At 48.1% G+C, this 26,613-nt stretch overlaps 1 protein-coding gene and 1 long non-coding RNA gene across 3 annotated transcripts in view; both read right to left on the bottom strand.

Annotated features, from left to right (window-relative positions):
* PRMT5 (protein arginine methyltransferase 5) overlaps positions 1-6,061 on the bottom strand; it is a 37,866-nt gene extending 31,805 nt beyond the window's left edge. Inside the window, exons 1-2 of the mRNA XM_077789921.1 lie at positions 5,950-6,061; positions 1,977-2,095 (exon numbers count right to left, since the gene is read on the bottom strand). Of these exons, the coding sequence (XP_077646047.1) occupies positions 1,977-2,095; positions 5,950-6,056 (226 nt within the window). The 5' untranslated portion in view covers positions 6,057-6,061. The remainder of the gene's footprint in view (positions 1-1,976; positions 2,096-5,949) is intronic.
* Positions 6,062-13,404: 7,343 nt separating this feature from the next.
* LOC144248174 (uncharacterized) lies at positions 13,405-21,998 on the bottom strand. 2 transcript variants are annotated; one of them, XR_013341551.1, is made up of 4 exons: positions 21,951-21,998; positions 18,854-18,958; positions 15,424-15,510; positions 13,405-13,753 (listed from the first exon to the last, which is right to left on the bottom strand). It is a non-coding gene; the product is annotated as an uncharacterized LOC144248174 (long non-coding RNA). The 2 variants fall into 2 exon arrangements; XR_013341552.1 differs by lacking the exon at positions 21,951-21,998 and adding an exon at positions 21,734-21,827.
* Between the last annotated feature and the right edge of the window lie 4,615 nt (positions 21,999-26,613).

Here is a 26,613-nt window from a genome sequence, read left to right as displayed (position 1 = left end):
AAATTTATCCCAAAAATCCCCAAATTTATCCCAAAAGTACACACCAAAATCCCCCAAATTCACTCCAAAATTCACCCCAAAATCCCAAAATTTATCCCAAATTTATCCCAAAATTTATCCCAAATTCATCCCAAAATTATCTCAAATTTATCCCAAATTTAACCCCAAAATTTATCCCAAATTTCACCCCAAAAATCCCCAAATTTATCCCAAAAGTACACACCAAAATCCCCAAAATTCACTCCAAAATTCACCCCAAAATCCCAAAATTATCCCAAATTTATCCCAAAATTCCCCAAGAGCTTCCCCACGATCAGCGTGTTCCAGTCTGGAAAATTCCCAAAATTTATCCCAAAATTATCCCAAATTTATCCCAAATTTATCCCAAATTTATCCCAAAATTTATCCCAAATTTATCCCAAATTTATCCCAAAATTATCTCAAATTTATCCCAAAATTTATCCCAAATTTATCCCAAAAATCCTCAAATTTATCCCAAAAGTACACACCAAAATCCCCAAAATTCACTCCAAAATTCACCCCAAAATACCAAAATTTATCCCAAATTTATCCCAAAATTTATCCCAAATTTCACCCCAAAATCCCCCCAATTTATCCCAAAATTCACCCCAAAACCCCAAAATTTATCCCAAAATTCATCCCAAAGTTTATCCCAAAATTCGTTCCAAATTCCCTCAAATTCACCCCCAAAATCCCTAAAATTCACCCCAAAATTCAGCCCAAATTCACCCCAAAATTCCCTCAAATTCACCCCCAAAATCCCTAAAATTCACCCCAAAATTCACCCAAATTCAGCCCAAAACTCCCCCCATAATCCCCAAATTTAACCCCAAAATTTAATTTAGAAATTCCCCAAAATTTTCCCCAAAATTCCCAATTTACCCAAAATGCCCCAAATTCACCCCAAAATCCCCTCCCAGTACAAACCAGTATAAACCAGTATAAACCAGTATAAACCAGTACAAACCAGTACCAAACCAATACCAAAACCCGACTTTAAAGCAAATTTTTCCCCATTTTTGACCCTTTTAGTGCCCCAAAATCCCCGAAAATTGTCCCAAAATGGTCCCAAAATGCCCTCCCAGTACAAACCAGTAGAAACCAGTATAAACCAGTACAAACCAGTACCAAACCAATACCAAAACCCGACTTCAAAGCAAATTTTTCCCCATTTTTGACCCTTTTAGTGCCCCAAAATCCCCGAAAATTGCCCCAAAATGGCCCCAAAATGCCCTCCCAGTACAAACCAGTATAAACCAGTATAAACCAGTATAAACCAGTACAAACCAATGCCATACCAATACCAAAACCCGACTTTAAAGCCGATTTTTCCCCATTTTTGACCCTTTTAGTGCCCCAAAATCCCTGAAAATTGTCCCAAAATGGCCCCAAAATCCCCTCCCAGTACAAACCAGTATAACCCAGTATAAACCAGTATAAACCAGTACAAACCAGTACCAAACCAATACTAAAATCTGACTTCAAAGCAATTTTTTCCCCATTTTTGACCCTTTTAGTGCCCCAAAATCCCTGAAAATTGTCCCAAAATGGCCCCAAAATGCCCTCCCAGTACAAACCAGTATAAACCAGTATAAACCAGTACAAACCAGTACAAACCAATGCCATACCAATACCCAAACCCGACTTTAAAGCCGATTTTTCCCCATTTTTGACCCTTTTAGTGCCCCAAAATCCCTGAAAATTGCCCCAAAATGGCCCCAAAATGCCCTCCCAGTATAAACCAGTATAAACCAGTATAAACCAGTATAAACCAGTACAAACCAGTACCAAACCAATACTAAAATCCGACTTCAAAGCAAATTTTTCCCCATTTTTGACCCTTTTAGTGCCCCAAAATCCCCGAAAATTGCCCGAAAATGGCCCCAAAATCCCCTCCCAGTATAAACCAGTACAAACCAGTAGAAACCAGTATAAACCAGTATAACCAGTCTCACCGCGGCCGGCCAGCACCAGGTCGGAGCGGGTCTGGGGTCCCGGGCGGTCCCGCGCCGGCGGCGCCGCGAATTCCCGGCGGTGCCGAGGGTGGAAGAGCGGCAGGCACAGGAAATCGAAACTGGGCAAACTGGGATTACTGGGAAGCCAAACTGGGAGGGACTGGGAGGGACTGGGAGGGACTGGGAGGGACTGGGATCAAACTGGGATGGACTGGGAGGGACTGGGAGGGAACTGGGACAAACTGGGAGGAATTGGGAGGGACTGGGAGGGAACTGGGAGGGACTGGGAGAGACTGGGAGGGAACTGGGAGGGACTGGGAGAGACTGGGAGGGAACTGGGAGGGAACTGGGAGGGACTGGGAGAGACTGGGAGGGAACTGGGAGGGAACTGGGAGGGACTGGGAGAGACTGGGAGGGACTGGGAGAGACTGGGAGGGACTGGGAGGGAACTGGGAGGGAACTGGGAGGGACTGGGAGGGACTGGGAGGGGACTGGGAGGGACTGGGAGAGACTGGGAGGGAACTGGGAGGGAACTGGGAGGGAATTGGGAGGGACTGGGAGGGACTGGGAGGGACTGGGAGGGACTGGGAGAGACTGGGAGGGAACTGGGAGGGAACTGGTTTGGGGTTTGGGGTGACTGGGATGGACTGGGATCAAACTGGGAGGGACTGGGAGGGAACTGGGATGGACTGGGATCAAACTGGGAGGGAACTGGGAGGGAACTGGGAGGGACTGGGAGGGACTGGGAGGGAACTGGGAGGGAACTGGGAGGGACTGGGAGAGACTGGGAGGGACTGGGAGGGAACTGGGAGGGAATTGGGAGGGACTGGGAGAGACTGGGAGGGACTGGGAGGGACTGGGAGAGACTGGGAGGGAACTGGGAGGGAACTGGGAGGGAACTGGGAGAGACTGGGAGGGAACTGGGAGGGAACTGGGAGGGAACTGGGAGAGACTGGGAGGGAACTGGGAGGGAACTGGTTTATACTGGGAGGGACTGGGAGGGAACTGGGAGGGAATTGGGAGGGACTGGGAGGGACTGGGAGGGACTGGGAGGGACTGGGAGAGACTGGGAGGGACTGGGAGGGACTGGGAACCCGAACTGGGCAAACTGGGAGGGATTGAGATCAAACTGGGATGGACTGGGCAAACTGGGAGGGACTGGGATGAACTGGGAGCCCAACTGGGCAAACTGGGACGGACTGGGAATCCAAACTGGGCAAACTGGGAGGGACTGGGATCAAACTGGGAGGGACTGGGATCAAAGTGGGATGGACTGGGATGGACTGGGAGTTACTGGTTTGAACTGGGAGTTACTGGTTTGAACTGGGAGTTACTGGTTTGAACTGGTTTGAACTGGGCACATTTGTTTTTTGCTTTGGGGATCCCTGAGGGGATTTGGGGATCCCGGAGATTTTGGGGGAATTTGGGGCAAATTTGGGGAATTTTGGGGAATTTGGGGCAAATTTGGGGAATTTTGGGGAATTTGGGGCAAATTTGGGGAATTTTGGGGAATTTGGGGCAAATTTGGGGAATTTTGGGGAATTTGGGGCAAATTTGGGGGATTTTGGGGGTCCGTGAGGAGGATTTTGGGGCAAATTTGAGCAATTTTGGGCAATTTGGGGCAAACTTGGGGAATTTTGGGGATCCCTGAGGGAATTTGGGGCAAATTTGGGGAATTTTGGGGAATTTGGGGCAAATTTGGGGAATTTTGGGGGTCCCTGAGGGAATTTGGGGGTTCCTGATGGAATTTGGGGCAAATTTGGAGAACTTTGGGAATTTCTGAGGGGAATTTGGGGCAAATTTGGAGAATTTTGGGGATTCCTGAGGGAATTTTTGGGGATTTTGGGGCTCCCTGAGGGAATTTTTGGGGATTTTGGGGTTCCCTGAGGGAATTTTTGGGGATTTTGGGGCTCCCTGAGGGAATTTTTGGGGATTTCAGGGTTCCCTGAGGGAATTTTTGGGAATTTCGGGGCTCCTAGAGGGAATTTTGGGGGATTTTGGGGCTCCCTGAGGGAATTTTGGGGTATTTTGGGGTTTCTTGAGGGGATTTTTGGGTATTTTGGGGCTCCCTGAGGGAATTTTTGGGGATTTTGGGGCTCCCTGAGGGAATTTTTGGGGATTTCAGGATCCCTGAAAGGATTTTGGGGCAAATTTGGGAAATTTTGGGGATCCCTGAGGAGATTTGGGGATCCCTGAGGGATCTCAGGGAATTTTGGGGATTTCTGAGGGAATTTGGAGCAAATTTGGGGATTCTTGAGGGAATCTGGGGCAAATTTGGGGAATTTTGGGGATTCCTGATGGGATTTTAAGATTCCTGAGGGGATTTTTGGGTAAATTTGGGCGATTTTGGGGAATCTGGGGCAAATTTGGGGGATCCCTGAGGGAATTTGGGGATCCTTGATAGAAATTTGGGGTCTCTGAGGAGAATTTGGGGCAAATTTGGGGAATTTCGGGGATCCCTGAGGGAATTTGGGGCAAATTTGGAGAACTTTGGGAATTTCTGAGGGGAATTTGGGGCAAATTTGGAGAATTTTGGGGATTCCTGAGGGAATTTTTGGGGATTTCAGGGTTCCCTGAGGGAATTTTTGGGGATTTTGGGGTTCCCTGAGGGAATTTAGGGGTATTTTGGGGCTCCTAGAGGGAATTTTTGGGTATTTTGGGGTTCCCTGAGGGAATTTTGGGGATTTTGGGGCTCCCTGAGGGAATTTTTGGGGATTTCGGGGCTCCCTGACGGAATTTTTGGGGATTTTGGGGCTCCCTGAGGGAATTTTTGGGGATTTTGGGGTTCCCTGAGGGAATTTTGGGGCTCCCTGAGGGAATTTTTGGGGATTTTGGAGCTCCCTGAGGGAATTTTTGGGGATTTTGGGGTTCCCTGAGGGAATTTTTGGGGATTTCGGGGCTCCTAGAGGGAATTTTTGGGGATTTCGGGGTTCCCTGAGGGAATTTCGGAGTATTTTGGGGTTCCCTGAGGGAATTTTTGGGGATTTTGGGGCTCCCTGAGGGAATTTTTGGGGATTTTGGGGTTCCCTGAGGGAATTTTTGGGGATTTTGGGGATCCCTGAGGGAATTTTTGGGGATTTTGGGGTTCCCTGAGGGAATTTTTGGGGATTTTGGGGTTCCCTGAGGGAATTTTTGGGGATTTTGGGGCTCCCTGAGGGAATTTTTGGGGATTTTGGGGTTCCCTGAGGGAATTTTTGGGGATTTTGGGGCTCCTAGGGGGAATTTTTGGGGATTTTGGGGCTCCCTGAGGGAATTTTTGGGGATTTCGGGGTTCCCTGAGGGAATTTTGGGGATTTTGGGGTTCCTAGAGGGAATTTTTGGGGATTTCAGGGTTCCCTGAGGGAATTTTTGGGGATTTTGGGGCTCCTAGAGGGAATTTTTGGGGATTTCGGGCTCCCTGAGGAAATTTTTGGGTATTTTGGGGTTCCCTGAGGGAATTTTGGAGTATTTTGGGGTTCCCTGAGGGAATTTTTGGGGATTTTGGGGCTCCCTGAGGGAATTTTGGAGTATTTTGGGGTTCCCTGAGGGAATTTTTGGGGATTTTGGGGCTCCTAGGGGGAATTTTTGGGGATTTTGGGGCTCCCTGAGGGAATTTTGGAGTATTTTGGGGTTCCCTGAGGGAATTTTTGGGGATTTTGGGGCTCCTAGGGGGAATTTTTGGGGATTTTGGGGCTCCCTGAGGGAATTTTTGGGGATTTCGGGCTCCCTGAGGGAATTTTGGGGTTCCCTGAGGGAATTTTTGGAGATTTCGGGGCTCCCTGAGGGAATTTTTGGGTATTTTGGGGCTCCCTGAGGGAATTTCGGGGCTCCCTGAGGGAATTTTGGGGTATTTTGGGGTTCCCTGAGGGGACCCGGGCACCTCCCGCGCCCTCCGGCCCCTTTGGGAACACGAGGCGCGCTCGGGGTTCGGTTTTTGGGGTCCCGCGTTGGAATTTTTGGGGGTTTTTTTTGGGATTTGGGGTTCCGCTCTCACCCCTGCCTGGCCACGGCCCCCAGCGCTCCCGCCACCTCCGGCACGCAGCTCAGGTCCCGGCCTGAGGAGACGCGAGCGGCGCCCGCCGCGCCCGGCCCCGCCGCCATGGCTGCGCCGCTGCTCCCGCTCACCCCCCGTCCCCTCAGGCGGCGGCCAATCAGCGTCGAGCCCGCCTCCCGCGCAGCCAATAGGAACACGAGGAGCAGTTGTCAATCACAGCGCAGCGTTGTGCCCGCCCACAAAAATCGCCGGGAGCCAATGGGAGAGCGCGGAGAGCGGTCAATCACAGCGGAGGCGGGAAAAACGCAGCCAATGAGAGCGCGGAGGCGGCTGTCAGTCAAGGGAGTGGCGGGTTACCCCGCCCATGGGGGGCTGTCAGCCAATAGGAACGCGGGCTCGGTTGTCAATCAACGCGGACACAGAGGGGGACGCCCACAAGAGGCACTGACCAATCAGAGCGCTCTGCGAGTTGTCAATCAGAGTTGTGGGTGATGGGCGTGGCCTGTCTGCCAATCACAGCCCGCCAGCCAATCGGCGAGCGGAAAGAGCTGTCAATCATCCTCTGGGCCCCGCCCCGCCCCGCTGGCAATCATTTCCCAGGAGGATTTTGGGATTTTTGGGGATTTTTTTGGGAATTCTGTGAAATTCCTGTCAGATTTTGAGCAGAATCTGGGATTTTTTTGGGAATTCCGTTCAATTCCAGGCGCATTTTGGTCAGAATTCAGCATTTTTTGGGGACATTTATTGAAATTCCCGCAGATTTAGGTTAGAATTTGGAATGTTTTGGGAATTTATCAAAATTCCCAGCAGATTTTTGGGCAGAATTTAAGATTTTTTAGAATTTTTTGGGAGATTTACTGATTTTGGGCATAATTTGGGATTTTTTGGGAGATTTCTTGACATTCCGGTCAGATTTTGGGGAGAATTTGGGATTGTTTGGGAATTCTGTTCAATTCCAGGGGGATTTTGGTCAGAATTCGGAATTTTTAGGAATTTTTTGGGACATTTATTTAAATTCCCGCAGATTTTGCTCAGAATTCAGTATTTTTTGGAGATTTTTTGAAATTCCCGACAGATTTGGTCAGAATTCGGGATTTTTTGGGAGTTCTATGAATTTCCTGTCAGATTTTGGGGAGAATTTGGGATTTTTGGGACATTTATCGAAATTCCTGTGGATTTTCTGGAGAATTTTGCATTTCTTCGGAGATTTATTGAAATTCCCACAGATTTGGTCAGAATTTGGGATTTTTTAGGATTTTTCAGGACATTTATTGAATTCCTGCAGATTTTGGGCAGAATTTGGGATTTTTTTTGGGGACATTTATAAAAATTCCCACAGATTTTGGTCAGAACTCGGTATTTTTTTGAGATTTTTTTAAATTCCCACAGATTTTGGTCAGAACTCGGTATTTTTTTGAGATTTATTTAAATTCCCGCAGATTTTGGTCAGAAATTGAGATTTTTTGGGACATTTATTGAAATTCCCATTGGATTTTTCCCACCATTTCCCGCCCTCAGTGCCAAGCCCCGCCCCCAGCTGTCAATCATCCTCTGCCCCAACCCAGCTGTCAATCATCCCTTGCCCCACCTGTCAATCATCCCCTTCCCCAGCTGTCAATCATCCCTTGCCCCACCTGTCAATCATCCCCTTCCCCAGCTGTCAATCATCCCTTGCCCCACCTGTCAATCATCCCCCCGCCCCACCTGTCAATCATCCCTTGCCCCAGCTGTCAATCATCCGCTTTCCCCAGCTGTCAATCATCCCTTTCCCCAGCTGTCAATCATCCCCACCCCACCTGTCAATCATCCCCTGTCCCAGCTGTCAATCATCCCCTTCCCCAGCTGTCAATCATCCCCCACCCCAGCTGTCAATCATCCCCCACCTCAGCTGTCAATCATCCCCTTTCCCCAGCTGTCAATCATCCCCTTTCCCCAGCTGTCAATCATCCTCTTTCCCCAGCTGTCAATCATCCCCCACCCCAGCTGTCAATCATCCCTTTCCCCAGCTGTCAATCATCCCCTTCCCCACCCCCAGCTGTCAATCATCCCTTTCCCCAGCTGTCAATCATCCCCTTTCCCCAGCTGTCAATCATCCCCTTTCCCCAGCTGTCAATCATCCCCTTTCCCCAGCTGTCAATCATCCCCACCCCAGCTGTCAATCATCCCCACCCCAGCTGTCAATCATCCCCTTTCCCCAGCTGTCAATCATCCCCCACCCCACCTGTCAATCATCCCCTGTCCCAGCTGTCAATCATCCCCTTCCCCACCCCCAGCTGTCAATCATCCCCTTTCCCCAGCTGTCAATCATCCCCGCCCCGCCCACACACGGCAGGCAGGGCGGCGGGTGGGCGTGTCCGGCGGCATGCTAATGAGCCGGCGGTGACGTCACGGGGGGGCGGAGCTGGCGCAGGGCCCAGCCCCTCTGCTCCGAGTGCCGCCGGATCCGGCCCAGCTCCAGCGCCAGCGCCCGGAACCCCGGGCCCAGCGCCCGCAGCGCCCCAAGCTCCGCCCCCAAGATGGCCGCCTCGGCCTGCGCGGCGCCGCGCGCCTCCGACAGCCCCGCCCTGCCGGGGAAAAGGGGCGGGGTTATGCTAATGAGGGGCGGGGATATGGTGATGAGGTGGGTGGTGATGGTGATTTGGAGTGGGGATGTAATGGGAGGGGTTATGCTAATGAGGGTGGGGTTATGCTAATGAGGGGGGGGATATGGTAATGAGGGGCGGGGATGGTGGTTGGTGTGGGGGTGTAATGGGAGGGGTTATGGTAATGAGGTGGGGTTATGCTAATGAGGGCGGGATTATGGTAATGTGGTGGGGGTGAGAAGGGATTTGATGTGGGGATATAATGGGGCGGGGTTATGCTAATGAGGTGGGGTTATGCTAATGAGGTGGGTGGTGATGGTGATTTGGTGTGGGGGTGTAATGAGGGAGGGGTTATGGTAATGAGGGGTGGGGATATGGTAATGAGGGGAGGGGATATGGTAATGAGGGGCGGGGGTGATGGGGGCTTGGTGTGGGGATGTAATGAGGGAGGGGTTATGGTAATGAGGTTGGGTTATGCTAATGAGGGGAGGGGATATGGTAATGAGGGCGGGATTATGGTAATGTGGTGGGGGTGAGAAGGGATTTGATGTGGGGATATAATGGGGCGGGGTTATGCTAATGAGGTGGGGTTATGCTAATGAGGTGGGTGGTGACGGTGATTTGTTGTGGGGATGTAATGAGGGCAGGGTTATGGTAATGAGAGTAGAATTATGGTAATGAGAAGTGACCTTATGGTAATTTGGTGTGGGTATGTAATGAGGCTTGGTTTATGTTAATGAGCAGTGAAGTTATGTTAATTTGGTGTAGGCATGTAATAAGGAGGTTATGGTAATGAGGATGGAATTAGGGTAATGAGTGAGGTTATGCTAATTTGGTGTAGGTATGTAATGAGGGAGGGGTTATGGTAATGAGGATGAAATTATGGTAATGAGTGAGGTTATGCTAATTTGGTGTAGGTATGTAATGAGGGAGGGGTTATGGTAATGAGGATGAAATTATGGTAATGAGGTTTAGGGCTATGGAAATGTGGGTGTGTTTATGCTAACGAGGTGGTGTCATGATAATGAGTCAATGAGGTATGCTAATGAGATACTGTAATGGTGATGAGGGCGGGGTTATGCTAATGAGGTGCTGTCATAATGGTGGCAGAATTATGCTAATGAGGCACCATTGCGGTAATGAAGCGCAGGGATTCGGCTGTTTTATGCTAATGAGGTGTGGTGACTTCGATATGCTAATTAGTGGGTGTGGTCATTGTAATTGTTATGCTAATGGCAACGAGTATGCTAATGAGGGTGGTACTAATGAGAGGGTTATGCTAATGAGGGGCAGTGTTTTATGCAAATGAGGAGGCATGGCTACAGTATAGAGGGTGGTGCCTACATTATGCTAATGAGGGGGTGTGGCTATGGCAATGAGCCAATGACATTGCTATGCTAATTAGGGGCGTGGCCGTGGCAATGTGGGTGGAGCTCGCATTATGCTAATGAGGGGGCGTGGTCTCGTACCTGATTCGCCGGTGGGCCTCGATGGTGGGGGCAGGGTAAGTGTCCAATAGGATTTGCAGCTCCTCCAGCCTGATGAATATTCATGAGAGTAATGAGGGGGTGGGGCTGGGGGGGATTTGGGGTTACTGGGATGGACTGGGACGAACTGGGATGAACTGGGAGGGGATTTGGGGTCACTGGGATGAACTGGGAATGGATTTGGGGTCACTGGGATGAACTGGGATGAACTGGGAACAGGTTTGGGGTTACTGGGATGGACTGGGATGAACTGGGAGGGGATTTAGGGTTACTGGGATGGACTGGGATGAACTGGGAGGCGATTTGGGGTCACTGGGATGAACTGGGAATGGGTTTGGAGTCACTGGGATGGACTGGGATGAACTGGGAGGAACTGGGAACGAGGTCTGGGGTTACTGGGATGGACTGGGATGGACTGGGAGGGACTGGGATGGACTGGGAATGGGTTTGGGGTTACTGGGATGAACTGGGAATGGGTCTGGGGTTACTGGGACAGACTGGGAGGGGATTTGGAGTTACTGGGATGGACTGGGACAAACTGGGATGAACTGGGATGGACTAGGAATGAGGTCTGGGGTTACTGGGATGGACTGGGATGAACTGGGATGAACTGGGATGAACTGGGAGGGGATTTGGGGTTACTGGGAGGGACTGGGACAAACTGGGATGAACTGGGATGGACTGGGAGGGGATTTGGGGTCACTGGGATGAACTGGGAATGGGTTTGGAGTCACTGGGATGAACTGGGAATGGGTCTGGGGTTACTGGGATGAACTGGGAATGGATCTGGGGTTACTGGGATGAACTGGGATGAACTGGGATGAACTGGGATGAACTGGGATGGACTGGGATGAACTGGGAGGGGATTTGGGGTCACTGGGATGAACTGGGAATGGATTTGGGGTCACTGGGATGGAGTGGGATGAACTGGGATGAACTGGGAATGAGGTCTGGGGTTACTGGGATGGACTGGGATGGACTGGGATGGACTGGGAACGGGGTCTGGGGTTACTGGGATGGACTGGGATGGACTGGGAGGGACTGGGATGGACTGGGAATGGGTTTGGGGTTACTGGGATGGACTGGGATGAAGTGGGAATGGGCTCTGGGGTTACTGGGATGAACTGGGAATGGGTTTCGAGTCACTGGCATGAACTGGGAATGGATCTGGGGTTACTGGGATGGACTGGGATGGACTGGGAGGGACTGGGATGGACTGGGAATGGATCTGGAGTCACTGGGATGAACTGGGATGAACTGGGATGAACTGGGACTGGGCTGTGGGGTTACTGGGATGAACTGGGAATGGAGTTGGGGTCACTGGGATGAACTGGGATGAACTGGGATGAACTGGGAACGGGGTCTGGAGTCACTGGGATGAACTGGGATGAACTGGGATGAACTGGGAATGGGTTTGGGGTTACTGGGATGAACTGGGATGAACTGGGAATGGGTCTGGGATGAACTGGGATGAACTGGGAATGGATCTGGGGTTACTGGGATGAACTGGGATGAACTGGGATGAACTGGGAATGGATCTGGGGTTACTGGGATGAACTGGGATGGACTGGGATGAACTGGGATGAACTGGGCCGGACCGGGCCGAACCGGGCTGTGTTCGGCCGGCCGCCCCACGGCCGCGCGCATGCTAATGAGATGCAAATGAGGGCGGGGGGCGTGTCCCTACCTGCTCTTGAGCAGCACGGCCCCGCCCCGGGCCAGCAGGAAGCGGCCCCGCCCCTCGTCCAGCGCCGCCTGCAGCGCCCCCTGCTGGCGCAGGCGGGACAGCAGCGCCAGGAGGCGGCGCAGGGCCTGCGACCAGTATAAACCAGTATGGACCAGTATGGACCAGTATAAACCAGTATAAACCAGTATGGACCAGTATGGACCAGTACGGACCGGTATGGACCGGTATGGACCGGTATAAACCAGTATAAACCAGTATGGACCGGTATAAACCAGTATAAACCAGTATGGACCGGTATGGACCAGTATGGACCAGTATGGACCAGTATGGACCATTATAAACCAGTATGGACCGGTATGGACCGGTATGGACCGGTATAAACCAGTATAAACCAGTATGGACCGGTATAAACCAGTATAAACCAGTATGGACCGGTATGGACCAGTATGGACCAGTATAAACCAGTATAAACCAGTATAAACCAGTATGGACCGGTATGGACCAGTATGGAACAGTACGGACCGGTATGGACCGGTATGGACCAGTATAAACCAGTATGGACCAGTATGGACCAGTATGGACCAGTATAAACCAGGATAGACCAGTATAAACCAGTATGGACCGGTATGGACCAGTATAAACCAGTATGGACCTGTATGGACCAGTACAAACCAGTACAAACCAGTATAAACCAGTATAAACCAGTATAAACCAGTCCAAACCAGTCCAAACCAGTCCCCCCTTTTCACCCCATTTTTAACCCTTTATTTCTCGATATTTCCCCCATTTTTCGCCCGTTTTTTGCCCGATTTTCGCCGTTTTTGCCCCGTTTTTTCGCCCTTTCCACCCTCCCAGTCCCTCCCAGTATAAACCAGTATAAACCAGTCCAAACCAGTGCAAACCAGTAACCCCTTTTCACCCCGTTTTTAACCCTTTATTTCTCTCGATATTTCCCCCATTTTTCGCCCGTTTTTTGCCCGATTTTTGCCGTTTTTGCCCCGTTTTTTCGCCCTTTCTGCCCTCCCAGTCCCTCCCAGTATAAACCAGTATAAACCAGTATAAACCAGTATAAACCAGTCCAAACCAGTCCAAACCAGTCCCCCCTTTTCACCCCGTTTTTAACCCTTTATTTCTCTTGATATTTCCCCCATTTTTCAGCCGTTTTTTGCCCGATTTTCGCCGTTTTTGCCCCGTTTTTTCGCCCTTTCCGCCCTCCCAGTCCCTCCCAGTATAAACCAGTATAAACCAGTACAAACCAGTCCCACCTGGGGGTACTCCCAGCCGAGGTTTTCCAGGCGCTGCCGCAGGCGCCGCCGCCGGAGCCGCTCCTGGCGCAGCCGCAGCCGCTCGGCCCTCAGGAGCCCCCCCAAATTTGGGCAATTTTGGGCAATTTTGGGCAAAAATTGGGGATTTTGGGGATTTTCGGCAGCACGGGGGAGATTTTTGGGGTCGATTTGGGGGGTTTTGGGGCCAATTTCGGGGTTTTTGGGGAGGTTTTGGGATAGGTTTTCGATGAGGTTTTCCGGGTGAATTTTGGGGATAATTTGGGGGATTTTGGGGTTTTTGGGGAGATTTTCGGGGATTTTCGGGACGTTTTGGGGATTTTTGGGGAAGTTTTGGGGGAGATTTTCGAGGTTTTGGGGGTTTTTGGGGAGATTTTCAGGGATTTTGGGGATGTTTTGAGGGTAAATTTTGGGGGTTTTGGGTCCGATTTCGGGGTTTTTAGGGAAGTTTTGGGAGGTATTTTTGGGGATAATTTCAGGGATTTTGGGGAATTTTTGGGGGGTTTCGGGAAAGTTTGGGGGATTTTTAGGGAGGTTTTGGGGGAATTCGGGGGGAATTTGGGGCATTGGGAGGGGATTTGGGGGGTTTTTGGGTGGATTTTCGGGGATTTGGGGATTTTCGGAGATTTGGGGATTTTTGGGGTGAATTTGGGGGATTTTGGGGAGATTTTGGGGGGGACCCAGGAGGAAATCCCGGAGTTGTTCCCGTTTTTCCCGCAGGCGTCGCTGCAGCTCCGGGAGAAACCGGGGCAGGATCGGGGAGACCTGGAAAAATGGGGCGAAAAATGGGAATTTTGGGAAAATTTGGGCGATTTGGAGAAAAATTTGGGGAATTTTGGGGGGATTTTTGGTAAAATTTCTGGGGGATTTTGGGGCAATTTGAGGAAATTTTCAGGGAGTTTGGGCGGATTTTGGGGAAAATTTGGGTGGATTTTGGGATGATTTCAGGGGTTTTGGGGGAAATTTGAGGGATTTGGGGAAAATTTGGGGGATTTTGGGAAAATTGGGGAAATTTGTGACAATTTCAGGGAGATTTGGGGGATTTGGGGAAAATTTGGGGGATTTTGGGAAAATTTGGGGGGATTTTGGGAAAATTTGGGGAGATTTTGGGAGAATTTGGGTGAATTTTGGGAAAATTTGGTGGATTTGGGAAAGATTTTGGAGAAATTTGGGGTAGATTTTGGGTAAATTTGGCGGGATTTTGGGGGAATCTGGAGTGAATTTTCAGGATTTTGGGGTGAATTTTGGGCTGAATTTTGGGGTGAATTTGGGGTGAATGTTTGGAATTTTGGGATAAATTTTGGGGTGAATTTGGGGTGAATTTTGGGGTGAATATTTGGAATTTTGGGCTGAATTTTGGGCTGAATTTTGGGGTGAATATTTGGAATTTTGGACTGAATTTTGGGCTGAATATTTGGAATTTTGGGCTGAATTTTGGGCTGAATTTTGGGTGAATATTTGGAATTTTGGGGTGAATTTTGGGCTGAATATTTGGAATTTTGGGCTGAATTTTGGACTGAATTTTGGGGTGAATATTTGGAATTTTGGGCTGAATTTTGGACTGAATTTTGGGCTGAATATTTGGAATTTTGGGCTGAATTTTGGGGTGAATTTTGGGGCGAATTTGGCTGAATTTTGGGCTGAATATTTGGAATTTTGGGCTGAATTTTGGGGTGAATATTTGGAATTTTGGGCTGAATTTTGGGGTGAATATTTGGAATTTTGGGCTGAATTTTGGACTGAATTTTGGGCTGAATTTTGGGTGAATTTGGGCTGAATTTGGGCTGAATTTTGGGGTGAATTTTGGGGCGAATTTGGCTGAATTTTGGGCTGAATATTTGGAATTTTGGGCTGAATTTTATGGTGAATATTTGGAATTTTGGGCTGAATTTGGGCCGAATTTTGGGCTGAATTTTGGGGTGAATATTTGGAATTTTGGGCTGAATTTTGGGGTGAATATTTGGAATTTTAGGCTGAATTTTGGGTGAATTTTGGGCTGATTTTTCAGGATTTTGGGGTGAATTTTGGACTGAATTTTGGGGTGAATTTGGGTGAATTTTGGGGCGAATGCTTGGAATTTTGGACTGAATTTTGGGGTGAATATTTGGAATTTTGGGCTGAATTTTGGGGTGAATTTGGGTGAATTTTGGGGCGAGTATTTGGAATTTTGGGCTGAATTTTGGGGTGAATATTTGGAATTTTGGGCTGAATTTTGGGCTGAATTTTGGGGTGAATTTTGGGGCGAACGTTTGGAATTTTGGGTGAATTTGGGCTGAATTCGGGCTGAATTTTGGGTGAATTTTGGGGTGAATATTTGGAATTTTGGGCTGAATTTTGGGTGAATTTTGGGCTGAATTTGGGCTGAATTTTGGGTGAATTTTGGGCTGAATTTGGGGTGAATTTTGGGGTGAATCCGGGGGATTTTGGGGTCCCACCTGCTCCGGGGGCAGCAGCCGGGCGATCTCGGGGGGCCCCCGGCGCACCTGAGCCCAGGTGAGCTCCTGCTCCAGGCCCCGCAGCACCTGCCCAGAATTTGGGGAGAATTCCGGGAAATTTGGGATTTTCTGGGAATTTGGGGGATTTAGGGGAAAATTCGGGGATTTAGGGGAAAATTCGGGGATTTTTGAGGGAGATTTGGGGATTTTGGAGGGAATTTTAGGGGGGATTTTGGGGGAAATTTGGGGATTTTGGAGGGAATTTGGGTGGATTTTTGGGGGAAATTTGGGGATTTTTGGGGGAAATTTGGGGATTTTTGGGGGAAATTTGGGGATTTTTGGGGGAAATTTGGGGATTTTGGAGGGAATTTTAGGGGGGATTTTTGGGGGAAATTTGGGGATTTTTGGGGGAAATTTGGGGATTTTGGAGGGAATTTTAGGGTGGATTTTGGGGGGAATTGGGGTGGATTTTGGGGGGATTTTTAGGGATTTTTGAGTGGAATTTGGGGATTTTGGAGGGAATTTTAGGGTGGATTTTGGGGGGAATTTGGGGGGAATTTGGGTGGATTTTGGGGGGATTTTTAGGGATTTTTGAGTGGAATTTGGGGATTTTGGAGGGAATTTTAGGGGGGATTTTTGGGGGAAATTTGGGGATTTTTGAGGGAGATTTGGGGAATTTTGGGCGGGGTTTGGGGGATTTTTGAGTGGAATTTGGGGATTTTGGAGGGAATTTTAGGGGGGATTTTGGGGGAAATTTGGGGATTTTGGAGGGAATTTTAGGGGGATTTTTGGGGGAAATTTGGGGAATTTTGAGGGAGATTTGGGGAATTTTGGGCGGGGTTTGGGGGATTTTTGAGTGGAATTTGGGGATTTTGGAGGGAATTTTAGGGGGGATTTTTGGGGGGAATTTGGGGATTTTTGGGGGAAATTTGGGGATTTTGGAGGAAATTTTAGGGGAGATTTTTGGGGAAATTTGGGGATTTTGGAAGGAATTTTAGGGGGGATTTTGGGGGAAATTTGGGGATTTTGAAGAGAATTTTAGGGGGGATTTTTGGGGGAAATTTGGGGATTTTGGAGGGAATTTTAGGGGAGATTTTGGGGGCATTTTTAGGGGAAATTTGGGGTGATTTTTGGAGTGAATTTGGGTGGATTTTGGGGGGAATTTGGGTGGATTTTGGGGGGAATTTGGGTGGATTTTGGGGGGAATTTGGGGTGATTTTTGGAGGGAATTTGGGTGGATTTTGGGGGGAATTTGGGGTGATTTTGGGGGGATTTTTAGGGGGATTTTGGGTGGGGTTTGGAGAATTTTTGGGGCTTTTTAAGGGAATTTTGGGGGATTTTGGGGAATTTTTAGGGAACTCTGGAGAGTTTTGAGGGGAAATTTGGGGATTTTGGGGGAATTGGGGGATTTTGGGGAAATTTTGGGGGTTTTTGAGGGAGTTTTGGGGGATTTGAGGGATTTTTGGGGAAATTTTGGGGATTTTTGAGGGAGTTTTGGGGGATTTTGAGGGGATTTTTGAGGGGATTTTTAAGGGGATTTTTAAGGGGATTTTTGGGGTATTTTTGGGGTATTTTGGGGTATTTTTGGGGTGTTTTTGGAGGGATTTTGGGGGGATTTCAGGGGTGTTTTTGGGGTATTTTTGGGGTATTTTTGGGGTATTTTGGGGGTGTTTGGGAGATGTTTTGGGGGGATTTTGGGTATATTATGGGGATATTTTCAGTTGGATTTTGGGATATTTTCGGGGGATTTCAGGGGTATTTTAGGGGGATTTTTAAGAATATTTTGGGGGGATTTCAGGGATATTTTTGGGGGTGTTTTGGGGATATTTAGGGATTTTTTGGGGGGATTTTGGAGGAATTTTTGGGGGTGTTTAGGGGATATTTAGGGGGGATTTTGGGGGTGTTTTGAGAATATTTTGGGGGGATTTCAGGGATATTTTTGGGGGTGTTTTGGGGATATTTAGGGATTTTTTGGGGGATTTCTGGGGTGGTTTTGAGGGTGTTTAGGGGATATTTTGGGGGGATTTAGGAGGGATTTCGGGGATGTTTTTCGGGTATTTTTGGGGGGTGTTTAGGGGATATTTAAAGATTTTTTGGGGGGATTTCGGGGTGTTTTTGGGGGTGTTAAGGGGATTTTTTGGGGGGATTTCAGAGATATTTAGGGGGGATTTCGGGGGTGTTTTTGGGTGTGTTTAGGGGATATTTAGGGGATATTTAGGGGGGATTTCAGGGGTGTTTTTGGGGTGATTTTGGGGTGTTTTTGGGGGTGTTAAGGGGATTTTTTGGGGGTGTTTAGGGGATATTTATGGGGGATTTCGGGGTGTTTTTGGGGTGTTTTTGGGGATATTTAGGGGATATTTAGGAGGGATTTTGGGGGTGATTTTGGGGTGTTTTTGGGGGTGTTTAGGGGATATTTAGGGGGGATTTCAGGGGTGTTTTTGGGGTGTTTTTGGGGGTGTTAAGGGGATTTTTTGGGGGGATTTCGGGGATATTTAGGGGGGATTTTGGGGGTGTTTTTGGGGTGTTTTTGGGGTGTTTTCGGGGGTGTTAAGGGGATATTTAGGGGATATTTAGGGGGGATTTCGGGGGTGTTTTTGGGGTGATTTTGGGGTGTTTTTGGGGTGATTTTGGGGGTGTTTAGGGGATATTTAGGGATTTTTTTGGGGGGATTTCAGAGATATTTAGGGGGGATTTCGGGGGTGTTTTTGGGGTGTTTGTGGGTGTGTTTAGGGGATATTTAGGGGGGATTTCGGGGGTGTTTTTGGGGGTGTTTAGGGGATATTTAGGGATTTTTTTGGGGGGATTTCGGGGATATTTAGGGGGGATTTCGGGGGTGTTTTTGGGGTGATTTTGGGGGTGTTAAGGGGATTTTTTGGGGGCGTTTAGGGGATATTTAGGGGGGATTTTTGGGGTGTTTTAGGGGTGTTAAGGGGATTTTTTTGGGGGTGTTAAGGGGATTTTTTGGGGGTGTTTAGGGGATATTTCGGGGGGATTTCGGGGGTGTTTTCAGGGTGTTTTTGGGCGTGTTTAGGGGATATTTAGGGGATATTTAGGGGGGATTTCGGGGGTGTTTTCGGGGTGTTTTTGGGGTGTTTTTGGGTGTGTTTAGGGGATATTTAGGGGATATTTAGGGAGGATTTCGGGGGTGTTTTCGGGGGTGATTTTGGGTGTGTTTAGGGGATATTTAGGGGATATTTAGGGGGGATTTCGGGGGTGTTTTTGTGGTGATTTTGGGGTGTTTTTGGGGGTGTTTTTGGGTGTGTTTAGGGGATATTTAGGGGATATTTAGGGGGGATTTCGGGGGTGTTTTTGGGGTGTTTTTGGGTGTGTTTAGGGGATATTTAGGGGATATTTAGGGGATATTTCAGGGGGATTTCGGGGGTGTTTTCGGGGTGTTTTTGGGGTGTTTTTGGGGCGCTCTGGCACTCACAGCAGGCTCCAGCTCCCGGGGGTCCCGGATCAGCTCCTCCAGGAGGCGCCAGAGCAGCTCCAGGCGCAGCCACAGCCCCCGGGCCCGGCTCAGCGACGCCTCCGCCTGGGACCCCAAAATCCCCAGAAAACACCCCAAAAACCACGTCAGAACACCAGGAACACCCCAAAAATCAAATCAGAGACCCCAAAAACACCAAAAAACACCCCAAAAACCACGTCAGAACACCAAGGACACCCCAAAAATCAAATCAGAGACTGAAAAAACCCAAAAAACACCCCAAAAACACGTCAGAACACCAAGGACACCCCAAAAATCAAATCAGAGACCCGAAAAACCCCAAAAAACACCCCAAAACTCAAATCAGAGACCCGAAAAACACCAAAAACACCCCAAAAATCACATCAGAGACCCCAAAAACTCCAAAAACATCCCAAAAAACCTGTCAAGAGACCCGAAAACACCCCAAAATACCCAAAAATCACATCAGAGACCCAAAAACACCCCAAAAAAAATGTCAGGGACCCAAAACCACCCCAAAACACCCCAAAAAACAGCTCAGGGACCCAAAAAATCCCAAAAATCCCTCAAAAACCCTAAATCCAACCCAGAAACCCCCAAAGATCCCAAATTTCCCCAAAATCCCACCAAAAAAATTCCAAATTTCCCCAAAATCCCATCCAGAAATCCCAAATTTCCCAAAAATCCCCCACAAAAATCACAATTTTCCCCAAAATTCCACCCAAAAATCCCAAATTCCCACAAAATCCCACACAAAAATCCCAAATTTCCACAAAATCCCACCCAAAATTCCCAAATTTCCCCAAAATTCCACCCAAAAATAACAAATTTCCACAAATCCTGCCCAAAAATCCCAAATTTCCCCCAAAATTCCACCCAGGACACCCAAAATTCCCAAATTTCCACAAAATTCCACCCAAAAATCCCAAAATTCCCCAAATCCTGCCCAAAAATCCCAAATTTCCCCCAAAATTCCACCCAGGACACCCAAAATTCCCAAATTTCCCCAAAATTCCACCCAAAAATCCCAAAATTCCCCAAAATTCCACACAAAAATCCCAAATTCCCACAAAATCCCACACAAAAATCCCAAAATTCCCCAAAATCCCATCCAGAAATCCCAAATTTCCACAAAATCCCACCCAAAAATCCCAAATTTCCCCAAAATCCCACCCAAAAATCCCAAATTTCTCCAAAATCCCCCACAAAAATCCCAAAATTCCCAAAAATCCCACCCAAAAATCACAATTTTCCCCAAAATTCCACCCAAAAATAACAAATTTCCACAAAATCCCCCACAAAAATCCCAAATTTCCCCAAATCCTGCCCAAAAATCCCAAATTTCCCCCAAAATTCCACCCAGGACACCCAAAATTCCCAAATTTCCCCAAAATTCCACCCAAAATTCCCAAAAATCCCACCCAAAAATCCCAAATTTCCCAAAAATCCCCCACAAAAATCACAATTTTCCCCAAAATTCCACCCAAAAATCCCAAATTTCCCCAAAATCCCACCCAAAAATAACAAATTTCCCAAAAATCCCACCCAAAATTCCCAAATTTCCCCAAAATTCCACCCAAAAATCCCAAATTTCTCCAAAATCCCCCACAAAAATCCCAAAATTCCCAAAAATCCCACCCAAAAATCACAATTTTCCCCAAAATTCCACCCAAAAATAACAAATTTCCACAAAATCCCACCCAAAATTCCCAAATTTCCCCAAATCCTGCCCAAAAATCCCAAATTTCCCCCAAAATTCCACCCAGGACACCCAAAAATCCCAAATTTCCACAAAATCCCACCCAAAAATCCCAAAATTCCCAAAAATCCCACCCAAAAATCCCGAATTTCCCCCCAAATCCCACCCAAAAATCCCAAAATTCCCACCCAAAAATCCCAAATTTCCCCAAAATTCCACCCAAAAATAACAAATTTCCACAAAATCCCACCCAAAAATCCCAAATTTCCCCAAAATTCCACCCAAAAATCCCAAAATTCCCAAAAATCCCATCCAAAAATCCCAAATTTCCCCAAGAAAATTGGAATATTTAGGGGAATGTTGGGAGAATTTGGAGGGAAATTGAAAATTTGGGGCTAAAATTCCGGAAAATTGGAGAATTTAAGGGAATTTTGGGAGAATTTGGGGCTAAAATTCAGGAAATTGGGAACATTTAAGAGAATTTGGGGTCAAAATTCAGGAAAAATGGAATGTTTAGGGTAAATTTGGGAGAATTTGGGGGTAAAATTCAGGAAATTGGGAATATTTAAGAGAATTTGGGGCTAAAATTCAGGAAATTGGGAACATTTAGGAGAATTTGGGTTCAAAATTCAGGAGAAATTGAATATTTAGGGAAAATTTGGGGTTAAAATTCAGGGAATTTGGAATATTTAGGAGAATTTGGGGCTAAAATTCAGGAAATTGGGAACATTTAAGAGAATTTGGGTCTAAAATTCAGGAAAAATGGAATATTTAAGAGAATTTGGGGTACAATTCAGGAAATTGGGAACATTTAGGAGAATTTGGGTCTAAAATTCAGGAAATTGGGAACATTTAGGAGAATTTGGGTCTAAAATTCAGGAAATTGGGAACATTTAAGAGAATTTGGGGCTAAAATTCAGGAAATTGGGAATTTTTAAGAGAATTTGGGGCTAAAATTCAGGAAATTGGGAATATTTAGGAGAATTTGGGTCTAAAATTCAGGAAATTGGGAACATTTAGGTGAAATTTGGGAAAAAAGAGGGACTTTAAGGCCAAAATTCAGGAGAATTGGGGTTAAAATTCAGGAAAATAAAGAGGATTTTTGCCCCACCCGTCCCGAACCCCGAATTTTGGTTTTTTTGCCCCGATTTTGGGGTCACCTGGCGCAGCTGCAGCCGCAGGGGGGGGCTGAGGCCGGCGCCCCCCAGGAGTCCCCCCAAATTTTGGAGGAGCCGGGCCAGGCCCGGGTGGGCCCCCAACTCCTGGGGGGTGGCGGAATTTGGGGGGTCCTCGCCTGGTTGGGGAGAAAAAAGCCAAAAATGGTCAAAATTTGGGGGGTTTTTGGGTTTTTTGGGGTTTTTTGAGAGGTTTTCTCACCTGGAGGCAGCAGCAGGTCCAGGATCCCTCCAAGGGCCATGGGGATTTTGGGGGGGGGGGCGCCCCCAAAAAAGGCTGAAAATGGAATTAGATGGGATGAGATTTAATTAGAGAGCTCAAGGTTTAATTAGGAGAGTCAAATTTTAATTAGGGACATCCCCAAAGTTCGATTAGGGAGTCCACGGTTTAATTAGGGATACCCACGGTTTAATTAGGGACACCCGAAGTTTTATCAGGGAACCCCAAAATTTAATTAGGGAAGCCACAATTTAATTAGGGATATCTAAAGTTTAATTATAAATTCCTAAAAGTCAATCAGGCAACCCAAAGTTTAATTAGGGAGCCCAGAAGTTCATTAGGGACGCCCAAAGTTTTATCAGGGAACCCCAAAATTCACCCAAAATTTAATTAGGGAAGCCACAATTTAATTAGGGATATCTAAAGTTTAATTATAAATTCCTAAAAGTCAATCAGGCAACCCAAAGTTTAATTAGGGAGCCCAGAAGTTCATTAGGGACGCCCAAAGTTTTATCAGGGAACCCCAAAATTCACCCAAAATTTAATTAGGGAACCCACAATTTAATTAGGGACATCCAAAGTTTAATTATAAATTCCTAAAAGTCAATCAGGCAACCCAAAGTTTAATTAGGGAGCCCAAAAGTTCATTAGGGACGCCCAAAGTTTTATCAGGGAACCCCAAAATTAACCCAAAATTTAATTAGGGAGAACCCAAAAGTTAATTAGGGACACCCAAATTTTAATTAGGGACATCCAAAGTTTAATTATAAATTCCTAAAATTTCAATCAGGCAACCCAAAGTTTAATTAGGGAGCCCAAAAGTTAATTAGGGACACCCAAACTTTAATTAGGGACACCCAATGTTTTATTAGGGAACCCCAAAATTTGAAAATTTAAATTTAAGTTAAATTAAATGAAAATAAATTAAATTTATATTTTAAATTTTAAATTTTAACTAGAGAACCCAACATTTAATTAGGGACACAGGAAGTTTAATTAGGGACACCCAAAGTTTAATTAAGGACACCCAAAGTTTTATCAGGGAACCCCAAAATTAACCCAAAATTCAATTAGGGAGTCCACAATTTAATTAGGGACACCCAATATTTAATTAGAGAGCACAAAGTTTAATTATAAATTCCTAAAATTCAATCAGGGAACCCAACATTTAATTAGGAAGCCCAAAAGTTAATTGGGGACACCCAAAATTTAATTAGGGAGCCCAAAGTTTAATCAGGGAACCCCAAACTTCACCCAATATTTAATTAGGGACACCCAAACTTTAATTAGGGACACCCAAATTTTAATTAGGGACACCCAAGGTTTAATTAGGGACACCCAAAATTTAATTAGGGAACCCCAAAATTCACTCAGGGATCCCCCAAATTTTAATCAGGGACACCCAAAATTTAATTAGGGAACCCCAAAATTCACTCAGGGATCCCCCAAATTTTAATCAGGGACCACAAAATTTAATTAGGGAACCCCAAAATTCACTCAGGGATCCCCCAAATTTTAATCAGGGAACCCCAAAATTTAATTAGGGAACCCCAAAATTCACTCAGGGATCCCCCAAATTTTAATCAGGGACCACAAAATTTAATTAGGGACACCCAAAATTCACTCAGGGATCCCCCAAATTTTAATCAGGGACCACAAAATGTAATTAGGGAACCCCAAAATTCAATCAAGGACCCCAAATTCCCTCAGGATCACCCAAATATCCCTCAGGATCCCCAAAATCCCCCTCAGGATCCCCAAAATTCCCTCAGGATCCCCCAAATCCCCTCAAAATCCCCCAAATCCCCTCAGGATCCCCCAAATCCTCTCAAAATCCCCCAAATCCCCCTCAGGATCCCCCAAATCCCCTCAGGATCCCCCAAATCCCCTCAAAATCCCCCAAATTCCCTCAGGGATCCCCAAAATCCCCTCAGGGATCCCCCAAATTCCCTCAGGGATCCCCCAAATCCCCTTAAAATCCCCAAAATCCCCTCAAAATCCCCAAATTCCCTCAGGGATCCCCCAAATCCCCTCAGGATCCCCCAAATCCCCTCAAAATCCCCCAAATCCCCTCAGGATCCCCCAAATCCTCTCAAAATCCCCCAAATCCCCTCAAAATCCCCCAAAATCCCCTTAAAATCCCCAAAATCCCCTCAGGGATCCCCCAAAATCCCCTTAAAATCCCCAAAATCCCCTCAAAATCCCCAAAATCCCCTCAAAATCCCCCAAATCCTCTCAGGATCCCCCAAATCCCCTCAAAATCCCCCAAATCCCCTTAAAATCCCCCAAATCCCCTCAAGATCCCCCAAATCCTCTCAGGATCCCCCAAATCCCCTCAAAATCCCCCAAATCCCCTCAGGATCCCCCAAATCCCCCTCAGGATCCCCAAATCCCCTCAGGGATCCCCAAAATCCCCTCAGGGATCCCCAAAATCCCCTTAAAATCCCCAAAATCCCCTCAAAATCCCCAAAATCCCCTCAGGATCCCCCAAAATCCCCTCAAAATCCCCCAAATCCCCTCAAGATCCCCAAATCCCCTCAGGGATCCCCCAAATTCCCTCAAAATCCCCCAAATTCCCCTCAGGATCCCCCAAATTCCCTCAGGGATCCCCCAAATCCCCTCAGGATCCCCCAAATTCCCTCAAAATCCCCAAAATCCCCTCAGGATCCCCCAAATCCCCTCAGGACACCCCAAATCCCCTCAGAACACCCCAAATTCCCTCAAAATCCCCCAAATCCCCTCAGGGATCCCCCAAATCCCCCTCAGGGATCCCCCAAATCCCCTCAAAATCCCCCAAATCCCCTCAGGATCCCCAAAATCCCCTCAAGATCCCCCAATCCCCTCAGGGTCCGCGGCGTCCCCCCTCACCTCCCGTTTTTGGCTCAGAAAAGCCCCGGAACCGCAGGGATTGGCCCTAAACCACCCCAAAATTCCTCCCGGGAGCCCTCGCGAGCCTTTCCCGGCTCCTCCCCGGCCTCCCCGGCCCCGTTTTTGCCCAATTTTGCCCCAAATTTCCGCCCCCCCCCCGCCGCTTCCCCTTACGGGCTTCCCGCCGAGCCGCGCCTGGACACGCCCCCCGCGCCGCGCCAGCCAATGGGAGCGCGGGGCGGGAAACAGCGAGCCAATGGGAGCGCGGGGCGGGAAACAGCGAGCCAATGGGAGCGCGGGGCGGGAAACAGCGGGGAAGCGGGGTTGATGGGTGAGTGACAGCGGGGATGACCAATAGGAGCGCGGAAATGAGAGACGTCGACCAATGGGAAGCGAGAGGCGGGGCAAAGCCGGCCCAGTGACTCCCAGTTTATCCCAGTGCCCTCCCAGTTCATCCCAGTTTATCCCAGTGCCCTCCCAGTAACTCCCAGTATGGCCCAGTGCCCTCCCAGTTCAAACCAGTGCCCTCCCAGTTCATCCCAGTTTATCCCAGTGCCCTCCCAGTAACTCCCAGTATGGCCCAGTGCCCTCCCAGTTCATCCCAGTTTATCCCAGTACCCTCCCAGTAACTCCCAGTATGCCCCAGTGCCTTCCCAGTTCAAACCAGCGACTCCCAGTTCATCCCAGTAACTCCCTGGGCCTCAAAGGTTCCCAGTACAAACCAGTACAGGGAGGGGAGGACTGGGATGGACTGGGATGGACTGGGATGGACTGGGATGGACTGGGATGGACTGGGATGAACTGGGATGGACTGGGAGGGGACTGGGATGGACTGGGATGAACTGGAATGGACTGGGATGGACTGGGATGGACTGGGAGGGGACTGGGATGGACTGGGATGAACTGGGATGGACTGGGAGGGGACTGGGATGGACTGGGATGAACTGGGATGAACTGGAATGGACTGGGACCAAACTGGGAGGGGGCGGAGCCTTTAAACCTTTAAGGTGGGGCCCACCAGGCTCGGCCTTAAAGGGGCAACGCCCTCTTAAAGGGGCAACGTCTTCTTAAAAGGGCAACGGCTTCTTAAAGGGGCAACGGCTTCTTAAAGGGGCAACGGCTTCTTAAAGGGGCAACGGCTTCTTAAAAGGGCAACGGCTTCTTAAAGGGGCAACGGCTTCTTAAAGGGGCAACGCCCACTTAAAGGGGCAACGTCTTCTTAAAAGGGCAACGGCTTCTTAAAGGGGCAACGTCTTCTTAAAAGGGCAATGGCTTCTTAAAGGGGCAACGGCTTCTTAAAGGGGCAACGGCTTCTTAAAAGGGCAACGACTTCTTAAAGGGGCAACGGCTTCTTAAAGGGGCAACGGCTTCTTAAAAGGGCAATGGCGCCTTAAAAGGGCAACGCCGTCTTAAAAGGGCAACGAGCCCCGCCCATTCCTGGCTTTAATTAGCGCGGCCACGCCCCCAGCTCTTAATTAGCGGCACAAAGGAACCCTAAAAACAACTCCGGGAGGGGCCTGGAAATTCCCAAAAATCTCCCCCCAAAAGCATTCCCCAAAATTCTGCCGGGAGCCCCCCCCCCCCCCCCCAAAAAAAAAAAACAAAAAAAACTGCCCCAAATTCCCAAAAAATTCATCCAGGATTCCCGCCAAAATCCATCCCAAAAAAAAAAAAACAAACCCAAAATTCCCAAAAAAAACCCCATCCGAAACCACTCCCCTCCCCCTTCCAAAAATTCCCCAAAAAATAAAAAAACTCCTCCGCCCCCCCCACCCCC

Source organism: Lonchura striata, chromosome 39, assembly GCF_046129695.1.
Source record: "Lonchura striata isolate bLonStr1 chromosome 39, bLonStr1.mat, whole genome shotgun sequence".
Taxonomy (NCBI): domain Eukaryota; kingdom Metazoa; phylum Chordata; class Aves; order Passeriformes; family Estrildidae; genus Lonchura; species Lonchura striata.
The sequence above is the reverse complement of the archived record's forward strand: the minus strand, read 5'-3'. Positions and strand labels throughout refer to the sequence as shown.